Source organism: Brachyhypopomus gauderio, chromosome 20 (assembly GCF_052324685.1).
Source record: "Brachyhypopomus gauderio isolate BG-103 chromosome 20, BGAUD_0.2, whole genome shotgun sequence".
In the NCBI taxonomy this organism is placed as follows: domain Eukaryota; kingdom Metazoa; phylum Chordata; class Actinopteri; order Gymnotiformes; family Hypopomidae; genus Brachyhypopomus; species Brachyhypopomus gauderio.
The window spans coordinates 11,918,160-11,940,111 of record NC_135230.1 but is presented as its reverse complement, the minus strand read 5'-3'; the positions used below and the strand labels follow the sequence as shown (position 1 = coordinate 11,940,111).

Here is a 21,952-nt window from a genome sequence, read left to right as displayed (position 1 = left end):
GTCCCCGGGATCATACTTTAACCCACACCAAAATATAACATACAAATAGAGGTTTAATATATACGTGTGTATTTTTTGTAGCTAAACATCTTCGTGTCTGCTTATGTCTACGAGGAATACAAAAGTGTAATTTTATCTTGGGTTTTTGCATATGGAAGACTCTGATTGGACTAACCGAACATGACACGTTTTTGCACCAATCACAAGTCAGAGGTCTGTGAGGACCGATATTTTCGCCAGTCATTTGACCCGCCCATTGAGGAAGAACCAGGAAATAGACATGACATTTTGTTAGACGGTACGATAGAAAGTCTTATAGCTAAAATATTTTAGTTTTATTTTTAATACCAGTTGATACTGTTACAATGGCTTCGCTGTTTAAGAAGAAGACTGTAGACGGTAAGTTTCTTCACGAAATTAGAATGGGACTTTCGTTTATTGTCAATAAAACAAGCCAAGCATCCCATTTAACCAAGAGGCTACCGACAATGCTAACTAGTTAGCTTTAACTTATCAAGCGACTGTTTTCCCCTCAATCTTAAAACCACAGGTCACTAAGTGGTGGAAAGTATCAGAGATAAATGGTTAACCTGGAGTAAATGAGCGGTACTGTCATTGTCATGTGGTACTGGTAGCCAATGTTAGCTAAGTTCGCTTGGTAGTGTTTTCCTGACAGTAATGTTGGGCTACGCCAGCCTCATAACTCCGGCTGAAGTGTTTAACATCATGGTGGGCAGCTCAGCCATGGAGAATAAAGCGGACCGGTTGAGTCAGTGTTATTGGGAGTTATAACTCGACCGGCTATTCGTTAAAACTGTTATTCTTCGGACTTTATAACTCATGAATGCGTTTATAATGGAAACTGTATCAGTGATAAGGTCTCCTAAACCGCAGACGTCATTAAGGAGCAGACCAAAGAGCTCCGAGGGACACAGAGACAGATCACGCGAGACCGGACGGCACTGGAGAAACAGGAAAAACAACTGGTGGGACGGCGCCTCCCTGTCACACACACCCCGCCACAGCTCACACACACCCCGCCGTGCCACAGATCACACTCGTGTGGTAGTCTAGAGCCTCCCGAGTCTTTCTGAAGCGTTTAAGACTCTCCTAATTAACATTCATCAGTACATACCAAACACTGCCAGTTAGTGACCGGTTTCAGTTTCCTTTACACTTCGTTATATAGTGTCTTGAAAGTGTTTTGTTGGAGAGGATTTTGTTTTTTAAAAAGCTGAATGCGTGTCATTGTTGTTTGTATCTGATTTAGTCACACCATTCCCGTTTGTTATTTATGTCATGGCATAATTGTTTTTGGCTTTTACGTTATCTTAATCACCCAGTCATACAGCTGTAGTTTACATTCTCCGACACGTATTAAAATACTTTTATTAACTGCTTTTTACACGAATCCTATTGAACTTATTTACACTACAGTAATTTATTTAGTGTTTTGTGTCTGCGTTTTTGGTGAAACTACCTTCCCTGAACGTTTCGTTATTGCTTGTTGCGACCACAGGAGATGGAGATAAAGAAAATGGCTAAAACGGGGAACAAGGATGCGTGTAAGATCCTGGCGAAACAGCTGGTGCAGCTGAGGAAGCAGAAGACGCGCACGTACGCCGTCAGCTCCAAAGTCACGTCCATGTCCACTCAGACCAAGCTCATGCACTCACAGATGAAGATGGCCGGAGCCATGGGCGCCACTGCAAAAGTATGACATCACCACACTGAGCTGTGGGGTGGGAGTGGCAGTTGAGGATCAGAGGGGCGGGGTTGGAGGCGGGCCTGGGGTAGAGGAGGCGGGGTGTGGCTGGATGGGCTTCGTTTCAGTCTCGCTCTAGTACGTGATGTATTCGCAAGAATGAAGTGCATTCCTTGTCTGTTGCAATTACCTACGGATAATTTTATATATAGAAGTTGTTACAGGGATGTAATTTGAGAATGAATTGATCAGTTGAATGTATAATGGTGAACTTGGAGGACTTGAGGACCATTAATGTGGAGCATGACTCATGTGCTCGCCAGCTTTGTATCAATATGTCGAATGGATACATTCTTCCCTCATGTATCTGTTTTCTTAGACGATGCAGGCGGTTAATAAGAAAATGGATCCTCAGAAGACCTTGCAGACCATGCAGAATTTCCAGAAGGAGACAGCCAAGATGGAGATGACTGAAGAAATAAGTAAGCTTTACACTAACATTCTTCAGTAGAGTAGGGGGCATCGGTGATGTTTTGATCACATGACTGGGCCTGAATATCAGTAAAGGCCACATAATCCGCAATGCAATGGGACAGATCATATATTGACATGATCAGAGGTTCTCCACTGCTGTGATACACCGTTGTGATGTGTAAATTAGTTTGCAGTATTTTCACAGTGTCACTTCATCTGTTCTCAGTGAATGATACACTGGACGACCTCTTTGAAGACTCCGGTGATGAGGAGGAATCTCAGGACATTGTGAATCAGGTGCTGGATGAGATCGGCATCGAGATCTCAGGAAAGGTGAGAAGTTTATGCTGGCAGGAAGTTCGCCTGGAGAATAAGCAAAACTGGATAAACTACTACACAAAAAAAACTACATTCATGTACTAGAACGCCTTTCCCCACTTCTCATGTTTATATTTTATGTGTAATTATGCTCTTTAGAAAGAAATCATTTACATATTTATTTATTTGTGCAATTATCAGGGAAATAGCCACCAGTATTGAATCAAATCATTTACATCTAGTGGCACCAATGTAGTTTCCGTAAGCGATGTGTTGATCACATGACCCCTGTGACTGCATCCGCAATGTAAAGCACATCATAGTCATTACCCTTCACCCACTGATTTGCTGGGCTGTGTAGATATTGTGAGATTTCTAGCCCTATGTGTGCCTCTGGAGGCTGTGTCTCGTTCCTCGCTGCATCACCTCCATCTTGAGCCGTAACAGCGAGGCCGCGCCCTTCCTGTTTGCTCGCCAGATGGTCCACGCTCCCTCCGCCGGCAGAGCCAAACCCACAGCCTCCACCTCCAAAGCAGATGGGATCTCGGATGAGGAGATCGAGAGACAGCTAAAAGCCCTCGGAGTGGACTAACGCTCCCACACACACGTCTCCATATTGCCTGGCGAGATACACACACACACACACACACACACACACACAGATGTAAAATGTAAAAACACAAACACACATTCAGTGAATACACTAAGCCCACACACACACACACACACACACACACACACACCTGGATGCTCAGCCTTGGTGTTCTCAGTCACACACGCCTACTCTGGGATTAAGTGCCACTGTGGGCAAGTGCAAACCTTGTCTCCGTTTTCATGTGGGGCTTCATCATAAGGAGCCAGCGCTCAGACTCATGCACAGCCCCTTTCTGTGTTTTCTTATTTGTTTTGAAAGCGGTGTAGGGGGTGAGGCAGGAATGCAGCTAAAATAAGAGCTTTATAAATGCATGCCCACAAATCCCTTGTTCTGATTTCTTGCACTGAGAAAATGAAAACTTGTCGAAAAAAGATATCAAACGCGTCTTTGAGTGTGGAACAATTTGACATTATGCATCACGTCTCTGCAGAGAGGTGTGTGACTGGAACCTAGTGGCACTGTGATTTGGGGCTCAGAATCACCATCTGTTTCGTCATCCTCTTTTTTGTTGTCTTGTCCCAAAATAACCTTGATACACTCCTGGCACAGAGTCTGCACTGAGACACACACACACACACACACACACACACACACACACACGCGCTGCAGGCAGCCCATGTCCCCCACTCTCAGGTTGGAGAGCAGCGGCGGGGTTTGGATGTGGTGTCTTGTGGCCGACTGACACTGCACTCATGTTTAGGATGTGAGTAATGAGATCTCAAGGGGTTATTTAGCCAGACATGCTCAACACACTAAAGCAATAGGTTGCCAGGGACGAAACCCACCCAGTTAGCTTTGCCATGTGAAGTCTTGGCTTTTAAGCTCTACTGCCAACCATTCATTAGCTGTTTGTTTGTTTTTTTTTTTGTTTGTTTTATTTCATGATTTCTGAGCAATCATTGCGTGGGCACCAGAGCACAGGCGGGTGCTGGCGTTGTCAGTAGTGACAGAATGGTGACATTGGCAGTTGCAGTATTTCATGTGGCAGTTTGCTGCCGTTTTTGACAGTTGCCTTTTTTTAAAATCTCGTCCTTCATCCTGACAGTCCTGGTTAATGAGGTATATGTAAAAGTAGGACACTTTCGAGGGACTTGCTAACCCCGAGGGTCACCTCTAATAGAAATATGAAAGTGCCCTTTTTTTTTTTGGTGAAGAATATGCACCCCCTTTACCCCTTTACCCCATTTTCAGTTCATTTCTAGCCACCTAATCCCTGGATTTACACATTCAGGGAAGCATCCCCAGCCAAAGATTGAGTCTGTCCTTGAATTTTCAACTAAGAGTCGCAATCAACAATGGGATTTAGTTAGTAATTGCAAGTCTTGGTTGAATTCGCTTTAACCCAAGGCCAGACTTAATCCATCGTACGTGTTGGGTAATTACTCTCAGAATACTGTGTTTAGGGGAAGGCTTCATGTATCCTTTGGGATATTATTTAAGAGTGTAAATAGCGCAAATGTGGGCGATTGGGAACTCTTTTTCTGTTTCATATTCATAGCCATGTATTTATCAGAGTTTTGAATATGGGTAATGAACACACACGAACAGTTATTTGTTCAACATTAAGGAGATTTGAAAACTTACTTTCTTAGCCATGAATAAAATCCTTTTCAGCTATCTGTTTTGTTTGTGTGTTTCCTAGTTATACTGAGATATTATACCGTCACTCCAAATTTTGTTGCATACTTGACGCTTCTAAAATGTTCATTAACTAATTCCGTCACAAGAGGGCAGTGTGGAGTCATGTCATACCGGTGGCCTCTGTGTCTGCTGAAGAGAAGAATCTCAAGTAGGTTACACGCAGCAGGGAAACCCGCACCTTTCGGCTCTGCATTATATTATAGTGCATGAGTGCTCGGGCTTCTGTGCTGTCAGGCTGTTTAAATTTAGACTCGGTACACAGCGATCTTGTGTCCTGCTCTTACACTGTGTAAAATGTCTACATCCTGGTGGTCCAGTATGTGTTTCAGCCATCCTATCATAATGTGTCCATAATAAGTCAGATTCCAGGAAAGGGGAATATGGCAATCAGTAGCTCTGTCTGAAAACCACATTTCTCTAAATGCAACCTGCAGGTTGCCAGTACCAGCATTAGAGGAACCAGAGACCAGTGGAGTGCCACCAGTCTCTATTATGGAGTATCATTATTAGTGATTAGTAGTGCTGTCAATTCCAGGTGCCGCGATTAAAAATCCTCACCAGGATTTTGCTCAGGCTTCCTGGATTGTGTTAATTCCACTAATTTTACCTGGATTGCTAATTAGAAAATCTAGCAAGCTTGAGCAAAATCCTGGTGAGGACTTTTAATCGCGGCACCTGGAATTGACAGCACTAGTGATTAGTGAGCCTGGATGGCCTCTGGAGTTTTACAATTTAAGACAAATTATGAAAAACCTTTGTATGAATGGTCAGTGTATAATAAGCAGGCACAAACATGCATCCTCACATTTATTAGAATCGAATATTCATGGCACAGAGCATAGCTGTTTTTGTGCAGTAGGAGTTAAACCCCCCCCCCCCCCCTTTCATCAGTGGACACTTCCTGCTTAATCTTAAAGTTGTGACTATACACCGATTGGAATTTTCCCTCCACTTTTAAATGCTGAGAACACACCTGGCCAGAGTGGTGGGCAGCGCTAGTCCAGCACCCAGGGAGCACCTGGGGTTAAGTGCAATGCTCAACAACACTTCCTAACCTAGCTGGGAATCAAACCCACAACCTTCCAATGGCTGTCCCATGCCCCATGTCACGGCAGCCGTGATCTTGTAAGGAACTGACCAGTGAGAAATAAAAGGGAGTGGCTAATGAAGGCATGGTGACAGACAGGATATTTATAGACATGTACACAGAATGTGTTTCATTAGACCTTCATTAGCTGTGCGAGCAAAGTACTAAAGCACTTCTGAAGTTAGATTACCGGTACTAACGGTTTAGCAATATTAGATTGAGCCTGAGATCAAATGATGACGTTCTATTTGAAGTTCATCCATAGGTTGTTTTTAACCGCAATCTAATTGAATATGTTCTTCAAACAACTGTAACAACTTTCATCATCACTACTGCTTTTAAATGCTGGATCAATGACTTAACAGATAATGTTTTAATGTCTGAGATCAATGAATCTAAAGATCACAGAGGAGCTTGTTTTAAACACCCATCTAAGATGAGGCATTGCATGTACTTCTGATTGTCTGGGAGCTGGTTTACTGGCCTTCTCAAAATGGGTTATTATTTCATCAGAATTTGCCTGCTCTGTCCACACCCATTTAACAAGATAATTAAAATTAGTTTTTGAGTATGAAGAGTATCATTAAAGAGTAGAATTTGTGTAAAAATGCTACGTATGTCTGAGTCATCCTTGTTTACCCTTTGCCATCAGAGGTCTGTAGGAACACAACGTTCCTACAGACACGAACATTCCTTCTGTGTGTGTCACAGAAATATGCATTGAGGAAAATGTGTTTTTATTTCTTTTGACAGAGATGGTCAAGAGGCGTGGATTTAACGTAGGCTCATGTGTACACGCGTTTGGATGGAAGGAAAATGCATGTGGTGCCCTCCATACCCCCACACACACTAAAATCCTTAATTTGGGTCACACCTCACACACCCTACCAGTCCAGCTGTGGAAGGATAACGGAGAACGTCAAGTCGGAAGACCCCTCAGAGGTTTCTTAACGGTGATGGTTTAGGGCTCATGTTGAAGCGGTTTTTGGCTTGGGCCTCCCCCCTGTTCTCTCTCTCTCTCTCGGAGATGTAAATGGGTCTCTTGAAGCCCTTAAGGGAAGCTCCAGCCATCCTTGCCTTCGACAGTCTGGGCCTGAGCCATCCATCATGGATGCCTGCAGAGCCATAAGCCCTGTGCCTTGTATTAACAATCCAGCATTTGATACTGAGAAGCAGAAGAGTGCACATGGAGAATGTCAGCGATGCGCATGCTATGAGCTCAAGGCCAGACTGGGGCGGCAGCTGCTAGCGGCACGGACGCTGTGCTTTCGCCGGTCCGTTTCGGCGCCGGGTTTACGATCTCGCTGCCGGGGGAGAATACAAATGTGCTCCCAGTTAGAACGGTACATATCGGATTCCAGTTAGAATGGTACGTATCGGATTCCGTTGTGAGAAAGCGTTGTTACTGATGGTATTGAAGGTGTTATCGCGTTATTGATGCCCTGAGGCGAAGCACTAATCTTAAGTGGCACCCTTACTTGGAGCACCAATAACTGCCTGGTGTAGGAGCTTTTGCCTGCTAAACGCGTGTGAGTGAGTTACAGGCTTGAGAAGCATAGGTATGAGGAAGGAACCTGGCGGAGTTTATCAGTCTACACAGACAGCCAGAGGTGCTGCAGTCCTCCTCAGTACGCATATCTAACCAGGATGGACTGACCTCTCCTTCAGACGCTGGCATTTTGCCTCCGTTTTGCACCGTATAGTCGGTTGGCATGGACAATGGATGCGACGGTCCATCTCCTGCTCCGGCGAAAGGCCAAGGGGGAGGAAGATGAGAGGGAGGAAGAGCGACCTGCTTGGCAGGAAGGGAGTGGTGAAGCACTTTTATGACTCGGGGATGGGTCTAGAGGACGTTACAGAGGACCTCGGTCTCGGTGGCGCTCCTGGGACTGGATCCAGTCCTGCCACTAATGCAGCGAGCGACTGGCAACTGTCCTCCGTATTCCAGAAGGAAGCTTTCTGGATCCCGGGAGGCTTTCTGGATCGTTGTCAGTTTCCTCACCTTAGTTGCCGAGAATACATTATTAGGTGGGTTTTTGGAAATGTCTGACATTGTTATGCTAGAGTTCAGGGACAACAGTGGCTTATGAAGTCATATTTGTTTCCATCAGCCTTTTGGTAATTACTTATAATGTTCCAGGTGGTGGTCTGATACTTGCACAAGAGCCCTTTAACATTTCATCACTTTATCGCATAAATCTGGCGTGTTGCTCTGCAGGAAAGACACTTGTAAAGCCTGCTGTATATTTATGTGTGTGCGTGTGTGTGCATGCATGCACACAAGCATATATCTCAGAGTGTGTGTGCGTCTTTGTGTGTGTGTGTGTGTGCCCCACTTATCAAAAGTATAGAAAGATAACAAAATAAATAACCATACTTGAACAGAGTCTTGAACTCCCTGGGGTGAAACGATGGCATTTCTTTGAGGAAAAAGTGACAAAAAGACAAACGAGTGTCCCTTCATTATCTCAATGCCGCTGTCATTAGGACGCCTGCCTGCGTCTCATGCCGCATCTCTGTGCTATTAGTGGGATTGTCCCTCTTGTTAGCTTTGCAGGGGTGAGGCGTCTCTGGTCATGTCCTGGGCATTGTGCCAATGTGTTCTGACTAGAGCTTTAATTACAATGCCAAAAAGGTGATGGTAAAGTCAGAACATATACATAAAGTATATATTTACACTAACAGTCAAACGTTTGGCCACACTTTGGACTGAATGTAAGTTCTAAGAGTTAATGTTGATGGCCTATATATGATTATTTTCCAGTGTATACAGTATATAATTAAAGTTATAATTTTAATGAAATTTTAAATTCATTTTAATTGCCTCTTCAAAATGTTGCCCCTCATCCTACAAAAGCTCAGCATACATGTGAATGGGTCATATGATATTACATTATTTTGATATTTTGATAGATAATTAGGTGTGTCCAAACTGGATGGATGGGTGGATGGATATGGACTATGGTAAATATATATAATAGATGGCTATACTTGTAGTCATCTTGGGTGCAGATTCAATTTCTGCTTTGTAGTGCAAGCCTAACCTTATTGATATTCTCTGATCAATGCACGGACTATACAACCCACGGGAGTCATTTTATTTTCAACTTAGATTTTGAGTTCTCAAAACCAAAGCCGACATATTGAAACATCTTTGGGCTGACAGAGCCTCACCTGTTAAGCACCTTAATAAACCATCTCTCACAAAGCTCCAATCAAAACACACTCGGATCAAAGACCTTTTACCCTCCTGCCCACTTTTTTCTTAAACCTTTATCCCTTTATATCAATCAATATGAAGTTTTATCAGTATACCTCCTCTGGCTATGCTCTTCGAATTCTAAGCACCCTTTTACTGGTAATGGCTGTTTTATGAATGCAATTTTTCTCCTAAATGAAAATACATATGTATCTAATATTTATTGATTTTTCTTGGATCTGTATTAGGACAGATACATGGACAAAGAGAAACACAGACGTTACAAAGCCTGTTAGGGAGTGTAGAGTGAGGCTCTGTGCAAGGTGAGCTCATCTGGGTCTTGGTTTGCTGTGAAATTATAAGCCATAAAAATCGGGATGAAAGAGGAGCTGACAAGCTGAGTCCAGTTTGTCCAATAGCCACATTCACCTGGATACCTGAACACTAATACTCTCACCTCTCTCTTCCCTGGATACATGAACACTAATAGAGAGAGACTAACACTAAGAGAGAGAGAGAGAGAGAGAAAAGAATCATTGAGATATACCATTATGCACACCTTCTCTCTCTTCCCTGGATACGTGAACACTTAATACACTCATCTCTCTTCCCTGGATACCTGAACACTAATACATTCATCTCTCTCTTCTCTGGATACCTGAACACTAATACATTCATCTCTCTCTTCCCTGGATACATGATGAACACTAATACACTCACCTCTCTCTTCCCTGGACACATGATGAACACTAATACACTCACCTCTCTCTTCCCTGGATACATGAACACTAATACACTCACCTCTCTCTTCCCTGGATACATGAACACTAATACATTCATCTCTCTCTTCCCTGGATACCTGAACACTAATACATTCATCTCTCTCTTCCCTAGATACATGATGATCACTTATACACTCACCTCTCTCTTCCCTGGATACCTGAACACTAATACACTCACCTTTCTCTTCCCTGGATACACGATGAACACTAATACACTCAACTCTTTCTTACCTGAATACCTGAACATTAATACACTCACCTCTCTCTTCCCTGAATACATGATTAGCACTAATACACTAGCCTCTCTCTTCCCTGGATTCCTCAACACTAATACACTCCTCTCTCTTGATGACATGATGAGCACTACATTTGAACAAAAACACAGGCAGAGAGAGAGAGAGAACAGAATCATTGAGATATACCATTATGCACACCTTCTCTCACAGACAGAGATGACTAAGAGGGTCTGTGTGTGTGTTTGGTGTGTGTGGGATGAAGGGAAAGGGGGTTAGAATGCTGTGGGAAAACAGATGAGACCAGGAGCGCAGTGTAAGCTCAGCTGATGAGGATCAAACGCAGCGCTAGGTGCGAGCTACAAGGCACTATCTCTCCACCTTGCTGCTGCTGTAGAGAGAGCAATATAGTATATTGGATATGAACCATTTCAAAGCAGACAGGGAATTTGAAATAGTCCACCTTTATCTCCTCCCAGCACGGCACATGAAATAGCTTTCATTAATCCAGTGCATGACACAATTTGAGAGACACTGAGACATCCTATTTCTTTTTTCCCTCTTTCTCTCTTTTTTATCTTCTCCTTTTTAGAAATCTCTTCATTTTCCTTTCAGACCAGTTTGCTAATTATGTTTCGATTGGGTTCAGTGTAATGGGAAATTTGGTTTCTTTTTGTTGTGCCTAATCTTTAATCACAAGACTAACAAAAGTGTTACATGCTGTAAGCCCATTCCAACGTCCTTACACAGGCAAAGGAAAATTTCATTTTTCATGCTAATAGCAATTCCATTTATTTCAGAAAATTATACTGGGATTCAATGCCTGGATGTGCCATAGTTCTGTGACTGCTGTTTTAAAAAAGGCAGCTGTCTGTATTTAATGAACAAGCAAGACAAACTTTTAAAGTAAATGCTAATGAGGTGTTTGTACTAACACCCATTTTCTGATGGCCTCTTCTGCTTACCTGTGTGTGTGTGTGTGTGTGTGTGTGTGTGTGTGTGTGTGTGTGTATGTGTGTGTGTGTGATAGTGATAGAATCTAGTGTGGAATTATAGATATGAGCTTAGACACTTATTGTACATGTTTTAAGAAATGTTTTTTGTAAAGCCTCCATCACACAGCCCCACTGAACGTCACTGGATGATAAAAACACAGTAATGCTCTTGTGTCACGTGAGTATCTGACCATATCTGCATGTCAGGAACTCAGTGACTTTCTGCTCAGAGGGCACTGATGGAGGAAGAGAAGGAACAAACCATAAAAGAGCTTCATCCAGTTGCCAGGACACAGCCTTCCTCTCTCTCCCTTGGCCAGATCACCTGTTCAACTGTTTATTTCTCTCCCATTCTTCTTTTTGAGTCACCCACACACACACACACACAATTTTCTCTCCTGTGCTTTCTCTCCCTTCCTCTGTTAAGCATCTTCCACCACTTTAACCAGTATTTGTGTGTCTCAATAATGGTGACCAAAAAACCAAATTCATCAGTGTCCATTATATCTTATTTTCTTCATCGCCATACCTCCCGGAGTGCTCATACATAATATTAGCAAGACCTTCTGGTTTCTACCTGTGAAGTGTGAACAGTGGCAAGGCCAAAATAAATAAATAAATCTGATCATATGATTGCAGAACTGATATATTGACAACGTATGTGTGGTAGGCCTACATGTCCAAGGCTAAGCTGATAATCTGATACTTTTGACGCCCTCTCATCTGTTATATAACTAAGATGCGGTTGAAGGCTCCTGCCTCCACTACAATTCACAAAATATACACCAGAAGCCCTGGGGCGTGTAGAAGCCATCTTAAAGTATGCAGGCGTGCTGCTAAACTCAGCTTTCTGAGCAATAGGTCTATTTTTAAATGGGATATCTGGATTTCTTCTTCCAAATGTTATGCTTTAACCTATATTAATCAATTTATGACCTTTTGTAGTCTACATTTCTCATTTTCAGCCTAAAATTCAGCGCTTAGTGTGTCTAATACAAGGTAAAGACTATTTGACTTACATTCCCTAAAAATGAGAAGTTAAAAGTGGTATTAATTAAAGCAGTAGACCTGAGGAATGAATTCATATCGGGTTCCAACGTTTCCGCTCGGCGTTATTCCTCTCGCCTCTCTGAGGTGATGAGCGCGAGCAGCTTCCCCCGTGACCCCTCCCTCGCGTGCACGCAGGAAGCGCAAGAGCGACGGTACTCCGTGGACTGCGCGCGCGGAGGGATGAATTCCAATGCATTCACGGTGAAGACAACGTTGAAAACCCATTCTCTCACAGAGTCGAGGGAACGCAATCGAATTCATTTGACCTGACACGCGTGAGTCTTTCTACTACTTTAGCATTACTGAAATATATTTCTGGGGGAGGGGGTTGTCATAATGTAACTTTTATTTAAATCTTGATTTTCTGTTAAGATAACAGTAACTCCACTGGATGGGAGAAAGTAATGTGCCTTTTTTATTGCTTTGGATAAGATTATGCGTTTTCAATAAGGTAGGCTATTAACTGAACTAGACGCATACTTTGTGTCGTCTGTTTCAAACAGATCAGCATATTCTGTGAAGTTGTGAAGTTATCCTACAGATGCCCCGCTATCTCTAGCCTACACTATTTTCTGTTTTTAAAAATTGTAGTAATAGATCTTAACGTCAAACAGGTTCCTTCAAACCGGCCAGATCATGTTGTTGTTTCAGTCTTGTGCGTCTGTGGTAGTATTTGCAGATATGCTGTTTCCTTCAGTCGACATTGCTACCTATTATGCGTTAAACTCGTCAAGTCCCTCACCTCGTGCACGAACATCATCTTGCATGTACGCCGTGCAGCATATTAAAGTGCACACTCCACAGTTTCCGCTGTGACAGCACAAGTTCACCCTCAACGTGACTGACAATAAAGAATTCTTTTAGCAGCTATCTCACACAGACTGGCAACATAAATCAGAGACGCCAGCGTTACTGCAGCCTTCCCGCTTTATTGCCATCAGCACTTATTAGGTTGCTAGAATTCATGAGGAAGACGGAGATCTATCATCTCAGCCGTCGATGAAACGCACACCGGTTGCCGCATAACTGAACAGAAGCCTTTCGCGGGGTGTTCGGGTTGCATGTTTTTGCTTGTTTGTTTTTAGATTGATTCTCTGAGGATTAAAAACGCTAGCATCTTTAGGATATTTTTAGCACTCAGCGTGGGATGGAATTCATCTCACTCGTATTTTGGTACCTTTTAAAGGTAACTTTTGGAGCTGAAATACAACACAGTGGACCACACGCAGAGTTTAGAGATGAATCAGTATTTACTGCATTGCTTTCATAGTAAAACCATCACATATCAAGATTCCAAATTAAACTTCTACGAGTAAATCATTTCATTTACTATATTTTAAAGCCACAAGAACCGTTATGCCAAATAATTAGGCACCAATACAATTAAAACCTACAAAATGACTGGTATGGTCTTATGGCTCAAATGTGGTCTTATGATTATTAAAAAACATCAAGCCAGCATGTTTTCATAACCCAAGAATGATTTTTACTCGATAATACATGCAACATGATGACAGAGTACAGACCTCTCTGCTAGTACATTTCTCCTCTCGTTGTACAGTGCTGTACATAAGCAGATGGAGAGTGATATCATTCTAAGCTCTCTCGCGTATATTTTGAATAAGACAGAGTCCCTCGTATCAGGATACCATGAAGATCGGACAGCTGGCCCCTCAGATGGTTCTCAGCCATCTGTCTGATTTTACACAGACCCCTGAAATGGGGCACTTTGTGCAGAACATCAGAATCTAATAGAGTTCACCTAATGTGGATGTAAAGTGAAGCTCACCACGGTTCTCATAGTTGTCTCCCAGAAGCATAGGCCAAGAACACCAAGAGCCCGGTTATGCACTGCATTGTGGGTCACGCTCTGAACAGGAGGCTGGAGAGGTCCTCGCCGCATTATGCGTGTAGAATATATATGACGTGCTGAGATGCTGCTCCTCCAACACACTGAAGAAGGCAGAAAACACTCATAACCGGCGAGCCCCCCCATCCGGCCTGCGACGTAGCTAAAGCTGCCAAAGATGGAGGACCTGATTTAAGCATGAAGATTGATTACCCAGGTCTGCCTGGAGGAATGAAGGGAAGCCGTAGGTTCGATACGGGCTCCGTCCTCTCACCTGATTAAGTTCCTGCGGCTCCTGCTGACGAAGCCCAGGAGAGACTTCAAGTGAAGAGCAACTACGCTCGTTCTGTTTGTGGGCGATTGGAATGGGAAAGGTCAAACGCGCTTATTAAGAAAGGAGTCGTATTAAGTGTGCGCGGCTCTGTTACTGATGACAGATAACAGCCTTGGGCCGTTGTGGATGATGAATTAGCTTTCCTTTACCCACCTTGCGGGGGAAAAAAAAGAAAACGTTGCCAGCGCTTCATCTCGCAAGGTTACAGTCCCACAACATGACTCGAAATGTAATAACTGCGAGAGGCCTTTTGTACAGCACGCTGTGTCAGTGACAGACCGAGAGCACCGCGTCTGTGCGCCTGTGTGTTCTTGGGTTGATGTACTGCACTCTGTCGTGGCATCCAGACATCTTTTCACCATGTTGTTTTGTAGGTGATTTATTAGTCATATAAAGAGTCTGTCATATCCCGGTGATAAAAGGATCAATTGCTCAAGTATTGTTATTTAGGTCTCTCGGTTCAGTTCGGTTGAGAGAGAAGGTTCGCATAATTGATGCAGGCATGTTTTGTGTGGCACCAAAACATACGAAATGTTTGATCTTTGGTTTCCAGATCATATCTGCTCCAGCTCCCTGTGTCTGCTTTGTTAAAAAATCATCTCTTACACACAGCTATTCCGTGAGTGTTGTGTGTTGTGTGTGGTGACTTTACTAATTTATCCATGCAACTCTTGTTAACTCTTTTACACACATCATTAGGAGGCTGAAGCTTGAAAGTTTCTCGTTGTGAATTAAACGAACCTAAAATATCTGGTGATTAAACAGTCCTGTAGGTCTAGACAAAAAAAATGTCTGAATTTCACAGAAGCCTCTTTTGGTAACGAAGTGTTCTTGGATAATGAGGATTTTTTGAGGGGTGGGGATTGTTTAAAAATGATTCTTGTTCTTATCGCCTCATGGAAACAGGGAGATTAGAAGTCCTCAAGATGATCTGCAGCGTCTACCCTCGTGAACGTATGTGGTTAGATGCTCATTGGCCTCAGGAAGTGACGGAGATGAGTGCTGATAGCATGAAACGTAATAAGTGCCCGGACACAAATGTAATTAAGCGTGGCGCTCCCTCTGGCTAAGTGGCCGTCATGCAGGAATTTTCAGGCAAACTGGAGCGACCAAACCTTTCGAGTCTGAAGGTGAAGGGCAAGAACCCATTTGATCCACCTACCATTTAATATTGATTGGAAGCAGTCAATCCGATGGCTAGTTATGGTTAAGAATTACAACTAAAGAGAATCGCATTAAACTAAAGAGAATCACTTTAGAACTAAAGTGAATCACTTTAAGTTGCCAGTACGGCCCAAGTGCTAGATCCTGGAAGATGCTTGATCGTCAAAAGTGCAGTTAAGAAATGAATGAAACTGAGAGCTGAGAAAGTATTTAATGATGTTACGTATTCGTAATACAATATGGCATACATAAAAGTGCACCGTATAAAATTCAGCATGTGTTGTGCAGATGTGTATATAGCTGTTGTTTACCTGTTTTCATGGCAAAGACCTGGGTTCAAGATTTTGAACCAGAACACCATTGCTGCTTGTAACTATTTAGTACATTAGCATAATTTAGAGTAGCAGTCTGTTGCCAACTGTACCTGTTAGATCATTTTCATGAAGTAGCCAAAAAAGGTATTATGTAAATCATTCAGAAGTCCTTCAGGATGTATATGGGAATAAGTGGGCCTACGTGAGACCCTGTCCCATCTGGGTCTACCTGGGGATCAGAGAGGGGGAAGCATGTGTTTGTGGAGCCAGAAGATGCAGTTGCACCCCAGTCACTCGACAGGACTCTCCCTTTTTGTTCTAATCACAAATATGTTTTTTTTTTGTTGCCTTTTCTCACGTAGCCCTAACGGCTGGGATTTGTGTAACGGTAGCTGGCGGTGATGGGTCTTTGATTCTCTCCGCCACCGCCAGCCTGCTGACAGCCCGAGGCATTGCCGGCGGCCCGACACCCAACGGGCTCATTGGCTGCTTCTGCGGCACCGGCCCCGAAGTGCGAGGGATCACCCGCACATCGGGCTCACCGCGTCCCGATCGTGTCCCGATCGCGTCCCGACCGCGTCTCGACCTCCCCTCCCCGACAGCAGCTGCCCGTCTCCCCTCGGTTATATAAGGTGCGGTGATGACTTCAAATGTTTTGCATTACCTGGAAAGTGGAGCTAAAGTTTTGATGGAAAGTGTGGCATTAAGACGAAGCAGCAAGCTTCTCTACCCGCAGCACTGTGTCTGGGTGTGACAGAGTGCAAGAACGAGAACATCCTTTGATAGTCTTATGGGGACTGAAGCACATTTTTGGTGCCATCATATTTACCTTCTTGTGTTTCATCACCCACGATTATTTCTTCAGTAGGCAAGCATAACTGATATATGCTGCCTAGTGCCCACTTAACTGTGATACTTTCTCTCTTCATGTCTAAAATACAGGATCTATCATCTGTAAGTTGCCCCCCATATATCTTATTTGTCTGTTTTTAAATTTAATTTGACCTTTATTTGTTTGGGATGTGGGCTAAAGCTCTTTTACGCTCAGAGTAATTTATGGCAGCTGACAGGCATGAAAACACCATAGTGCATAAGCATGGAATAATCTGATAGACTATTCTCATGGAATAAAGCATTTGCTTAGGAAGAGAGTAGGAATAGAAAAAAAAAAACTCCTAAAGTGAGGAAGCTATTGATTTATTTATTCACGGTGACTCTTTGCAGTTACCTTCAATTTTATGGCCTTCCTGGAGGACAGAAATCAGTGTCAGGCTACATGGCCTGGGATTTTTAAGCAGATGTGTCACTTAGGAGCAGAGATAAAGAAACACTGTTAAGAGATACATGGTCCCACCTCTGTACAAACCTGATGCAAACCTCAAATGAGGCAGCAAGGTAATAAAACAGTTGCTTCTTTTATATGAGATATGAAAACACCTAACCTTTATTCAATTTTTTCTTGGTCATCATTTGTCAAGCGAAGTGTCATGAATCAAAACTCAACATGTTCTTCATGGGCCTCCAATGAGCTGGTATAAATGAAACCCCACTTCGGCCATTTGGGGACTTCTGTGGAGGACGGTTCGTACAACAGCATTCTGCAAAAGCATAACTACTGTACATCCCGCTGTCATTTAAGATAAACCTCCTCATTTCAGTTTTTACTTTCAAAATCACCCCCCATGTGACGGAAATAAAAAGATCTTGCATAAGTGTTGCGTATGTCTGTGGCGAGATGAATTAACGGAAGCTCAGAAGAAAAAAGCGGGGAGAAATTCTTAATAAGAATTAAGACTTAATAAGACGGCTAATTAGGCTGATTACAACAGTGGGATCCAGCTGCCAGAGGCACAGGAAGTAAGAGGTGTTTCTAGCAGGAAGGGAACAAGATGGTGGGTTAACGTGATGTCGCTGTCTGCTGTGGTCCGGGGTTTGTATTGGTGGCTCTCTCCATTTGACCTTTGACCACTTCGTCTCATCCCATCATCATGATGTCATTGCACTGGTGTGAAGAGCAGCTACCCAAAACTGCATAGAAAAATTGTATTTTTATTGATTGACAGATGAGCTCATGGCTTGCTTTTATAAACCTGGATTATTAATGTGCAGATTGAACCAGAATTATGTCGAGGAATAGTTTAAAGGTCCTACTCGAGTTTGGTGAAGAAAAAGAAAACTTGAAGGTTGTTTACAGGTGCATCGTTTGCTTAACAAAAATGACTGCGTGAAACATGCCCTAATTTTGATGGGAACGGTGCTGGGAGAGATGTGAAGAACTGTGAAGTTGTAAGAGGATTAAATGTTAGGGCTCCAGCATCTGGCATGAAGGTAAGATGCTGGCGGGGTGGGGGGGTTGTTGGAGGGGGGGAGAAAGGGCAAACTAATACAGCATGTTGAAATTTTGATAGGAGCCGTCTTGTCTGAAACCTGTTCTGAATACATATGACTCAGGAAGTGCAGCTGCACCTCAACCCGACGCATCTCAATATCACATTATAAGGCGTGTGACTTGAAAACAGCTGAAACGGTCCAGGGCCAAACGTGTCACCGTGTATCCAAGGGAACTCTCCTAGCACGTTATCAAACACTTCACAGAAACTGAGCGCTGGGCAGAAAGCTGGTGAGTTTCCTCTTTGGCGAACATGCGGAACATGAAACACAAACAAATGAGTTGGCATGAGTACTGAGCAAGAAGATGGCTGGCAAAATAGCGCTCAATACACACGAATAACCCACAGTGTCTCCTCATACAGAGGAGAGGAAGGCAGCAAAAGCCTGTATTTTAGGTTTTAAGTCAATCTCTTTGTGTTGTGATTCCCACATTTTCGGCTCTATCCAAACCGTATGTCTTGCCCTTTCTCCTCACTGAGGTGAAAGCTATCGGTTACACGACCGTGGTGCGACTCACAATATTGTTTATCCGCTGCGAATGAAAGTGTGGATTACCTACAACAGTGATAGTTGGCCCCGTGTAATCTTCTCTAACACCTCGTGGAGATGAGCGTGGGCGTGGAGGACTAGTGAGTCAGCTGACATCATGTTGCATGTTGAGTATTGTACTTCTTTTCCAAGTGGCTCTGCATGCGCTTGAGAGAATGACTCAGCACCGTCGTGCTGGGACATACCGTTTTTTTTTAACGAAATGCTACTAATATTTTGAAGGGGCACACAATCTGAGAACCCGTCTTGTTGTTTCCTAGGGCTTTGTTGCTCAGCGTTAGCATCTGTATTATTTTGAAATGTCGATAATGCCAATAATTTGTTGTGTGCTAATGTGTTGTCATTTTCTCTTGTGGCAATTCTACTCTGTGGATTATCCTTCGGAGTCTCTGACACCTGAAAGAAAATTACACCTATTTCTGCATATCGACACGATGCATAGCACTACTTATGGCATTTCACACAAATACATATAGACTTCAAAGATGGCAATGAGTGTATGACACTGGGCTCCAGTATCAAAGTCTGACCTGTGCCAGTCAAACAGTGGTTTGTAATAGATAGCAGGAAAACCTTTCAAGCTCTTTAATGGATAATAGTACGAATCAAAAACCTCCATTAGTCTGTGAAAGCACTGCATTAAGCAGCTTTGAGGATATGTCTCTTACCTTTTACGGAGTAATTCCCCACTGACACAGACTTGTGCCTCTGCTCTGGTGTTTTCTTTCTCATAGGTTGTTTCTAATGGGTTTTTTTGTTATCCAAAAACTGTCAATGTTGAAAAAAGAGATGAACAAAATAGACCTGTGTTAGGAAAGCTCTAACCAAAGTAATTTCTGCAATTGGGATTTTTTATTTATTAATTCATTCATCTAAAGGATCTCTCTTCTGTTACTACAGCTGGATTTCACTGTAGGACATGGATCTCCTAAACTGCTCCACAATGGAATTGTCAGATGGTGTTGTGGGTCGACTGAGCCTCGGTAAGGCACTCCTCTCCCTGATGCTCTCAGTCTTAGCTGTGGCCACCACCATCATCAACTCCATGGTGATCACCGCCATCCTGGTCACCCGCAAGCTGCACCAGCCTGCCAACTACCTGATCTGTTCCCTGGCTGTGACCGACCTCCTGGTGGCTGTCCTGGTGATGCCCATCAGCATCGTGTACATCGCGGAGGAGACGTGGGTGCTGGGATCCGCCATGTGCCACCTGTGGCTGGGCGTGGACGTTACCTGCTGCACCTGCTCCATCCTGCACCTGGCGGCTATCGCCCATGACCGCTACCGCGCCATCACCGACGCCGTGGCCTACTCGCGCAAGCGTACGTCTCACCGCGCGGCCGCCACCGTGGCCGCCATGTGGGTGCTCGCCGTGCTGGTCTCTCTCCCGCCGCTCGTGTGGAGGAAGGTCCCCGAGTCCGGCGTCGAAGGCGGGGCCGACGCGGTCGCCGAGTGCCTGATCGAGCACGACCACGTGGCCTTCACCGTCTACTCCACGTTCGGGGCCTTCTACATCCCGCTCACCCTCATCTTGGTGCTCTACTACAGGATCTATCGGGCCGCGCAGATGCTACGCAATCGGAGAAGCAGCAGCCGGCTGGTCCAGCAGACGGTAAGCAGCGTTATGCTGGCGGGCGGCGGTGCGGACAGAGACGCTCCCCTGAGCCCGGACACGCTCAGCCCCGTGGAGAAGTCTTTCTCGGAGCCGTCCATGGACGGAGAGCGTATCAAGATCACGCCCACGTCGAGGAGGCTGATCAGTGTGCGTCGGGCCCCCGGGGTCCGGGAGAGGCGCGCGGCTCTCACGTTGGGCCTCATCCTCGGGGCTTTTGTTGTGTGCTGGCTGCCTTTCTTCCTCAAGGAGGTGATTGTGAACACCTGCCCCTCCTGCAGCACCTCAGCCGTGCTAGCCGACTTCCTTACCTGGCTCGGGTACCTGAATTCCCTTATTAACCCGCTCATATACACCATCTTCAACGAGGACTTCAAAAAGGCCTTCCAGAAACTCCTGCCCCTCTGTTGTATCCAGCGGTGAAGACCGCTGCATTTGGAACGATGTATGACCTCAACGAGTGTGTTGGGGTAATGTTATCCTGCAGACATTTTGCCAATTGTATAAATATATATGTAAGGTTTTATTTTTTAAATTAGACTGATTGGGGAGAGAAATAAAAATGGAATTTTCCCAGCTCAGACTATTAAATTACAACCAGCGCTGAAGGGGGGAGACCAACAGAAACAACACAATATATTAAGCTTGTCAATATTAAGGAGTAAGGCTGGCTTTTGTCTCCCGAAGAGCTTCGGGCCTTCATGAAATGTTGATATACATATTCTGAATAATTACTAGTGGAAAATTGGACCATTCTGTGAGAAAATAGTCCTTCCATCATGTTTGACAGTTTGGGAATAAACAATGTAGGTTGAAAGCTTCTACATGCTTTCTCGAGACATTAAGGTTTACTGTCTAGGAATGCAATCATTGGTCCAATATGTATTTCTGTGTATTTGCTGTGATCATGTCACAATAGCTGTGCCATCTTGAGTACCACGATCACTGATGATTTCAGAAAGACTGGACCAAAGAGGTGGCGTAGTGTCTTATGATGGTTTCTGGGGGGTTTCAGCCATCATGTGTCCATCCGTCAGCAAGCCTTGACTTGCGCTCTCTTTTTGAAGCAGAGTTACTAGGTTTGGTATGTAGTCATGCATTTGTGGTACCATTCTGTGTGACAATTTGAAATACATGCAATTTGGCCTGCTCCAGATATTTCGCTAATGTTAAACCTTGCAAACATTCTGGTAATTGTAATATGTGTGCCATGTACATAGTAGGAATTGGCTACTGCTTTCATTCAGAGATTCTCCCATAGCCAGTAGTTTCAAGCTCTGATGTTTAATGCCTTAAAAAAAAAAAAAAAGCAGTTGTACACAGCCATAACTAGCAGCCTCTATACTTTTAAGTAGCCAGATGTTTGGATTTTATTCCTTTTTAAAATCAAATCCAAGTATTGCACTGCAAAAAACAAACCCTCTAAGCAAGAGAATTTATTGAAATATATATCTCCAACAATGCAGACATTAAACTTTACCCCCCAAATACCCAAGTGAATCTTTCTTGATCACATTAGAGCTTGTGGCTCTACATCACACCTGCTGCACCATTATTCACTTCTGTTTGAATAAAGATCCAATAGGGAAAGTTTAAAGAG

At 43.8% G+C, this 21,952-nt stretch overlaps 2 protein-coding genes across 3 annotated transcripts; both read left to right on the top strand.

The window, feature by feature from the left end:
• Window positions 1–49: 49 nt before the first annotated feature.
• On the top strand, window positions 50–4,769 carry chmp2bb (charged multivesicular body protein 2Bb). The gene is made up of 6 exons (XM_076982426.1): window positions 50–399; window positions 895–986; window positions 1,520–1,714; window positions 2,085–2,187; window positions 2,406–2,512; window positions 2,976–4,769. Exons 1-6 carry the CDS (start codon window positions 366–368, stop codon window positions 3,087–3,089), a joined length of 645 nt encoding a protein of 214 aa, XP_076838541.1. The 5' UTR covers window positions 50–365; the 3' UTR covers window positions 3,090–4,769.
• Window positions 4,770–12,275: 7,506 nt separating this feature from the next.
• On the top strand, window positions 12,276–21,831 carry htr1fb (5-hydroxytryptamine (serotonin) receptor 1Fb). Of its 2 annotated transcripts, XM_076983120.1 has the most exons (3): window positions 17,675–18,128; window positions 18,252–18,420; window positions 19,641–21,831. In XM_076983120.1, the coding sequence occupies exon 3, from the start codon at window positions 19,660–19,662 to the stop codon at window positions 20,773–20,775; it is 1,116 nt and encodes a 371-aa protein (XP_076839235.1). In that variant the 5' UTR covers window positions 17,675–18,128; window positions 18,252–18,420; window positions 19,641–19,659; the 3' UTR covers window positions 20,776–21,831. The 2 variants fall into 2 exon arrangements, with proteins under 2 accessions (XP_076839234.1, XP_076839235.1); XM_076983119.1 differs by lacking the exons at window positions 17,675–18,128; window positions 18,252–18,420 and adding an exon at window positions 12,276–12,414.
• The last annotated feature ends 121 nt before the right edge of the window (window positions 21,832–21,952 follow it).

What these genes read in the sequence shown, in the direction of transcription:
- chmp2bb (XM_076982426.1), top strand. Translation starts at nt 366, where the DNA reads ATGGCTTCGCTGTTTAAGAAGAAGACTGTAGACG. An exon ending in CCATGGGCGCCACTGCAAAA is followed by an intron (nt 1,715 to 2,084) that starts GTATGACATCAC and finishes CTGTTTTCTTAG; the next exon opens with ACGATGCAGGCGGTTAATAA. An exon ending in GCATCGAGATCTCAGGAAAG is followed by an intron (nt 2,513 to 2,975) that starts GTGAGAAGTTTA and finishes TTTGCTCGCCAG; the next exon opens with ATGGTCCACGCTCCCTCCGC.
- htr1fb (XM_076983119.1), top strand. Translation starts at nt 19,660, where the DNA reads ATGGATCTCCTAAACTGCTCCACAATGGAATTGTCAGATGGTGTTGTG.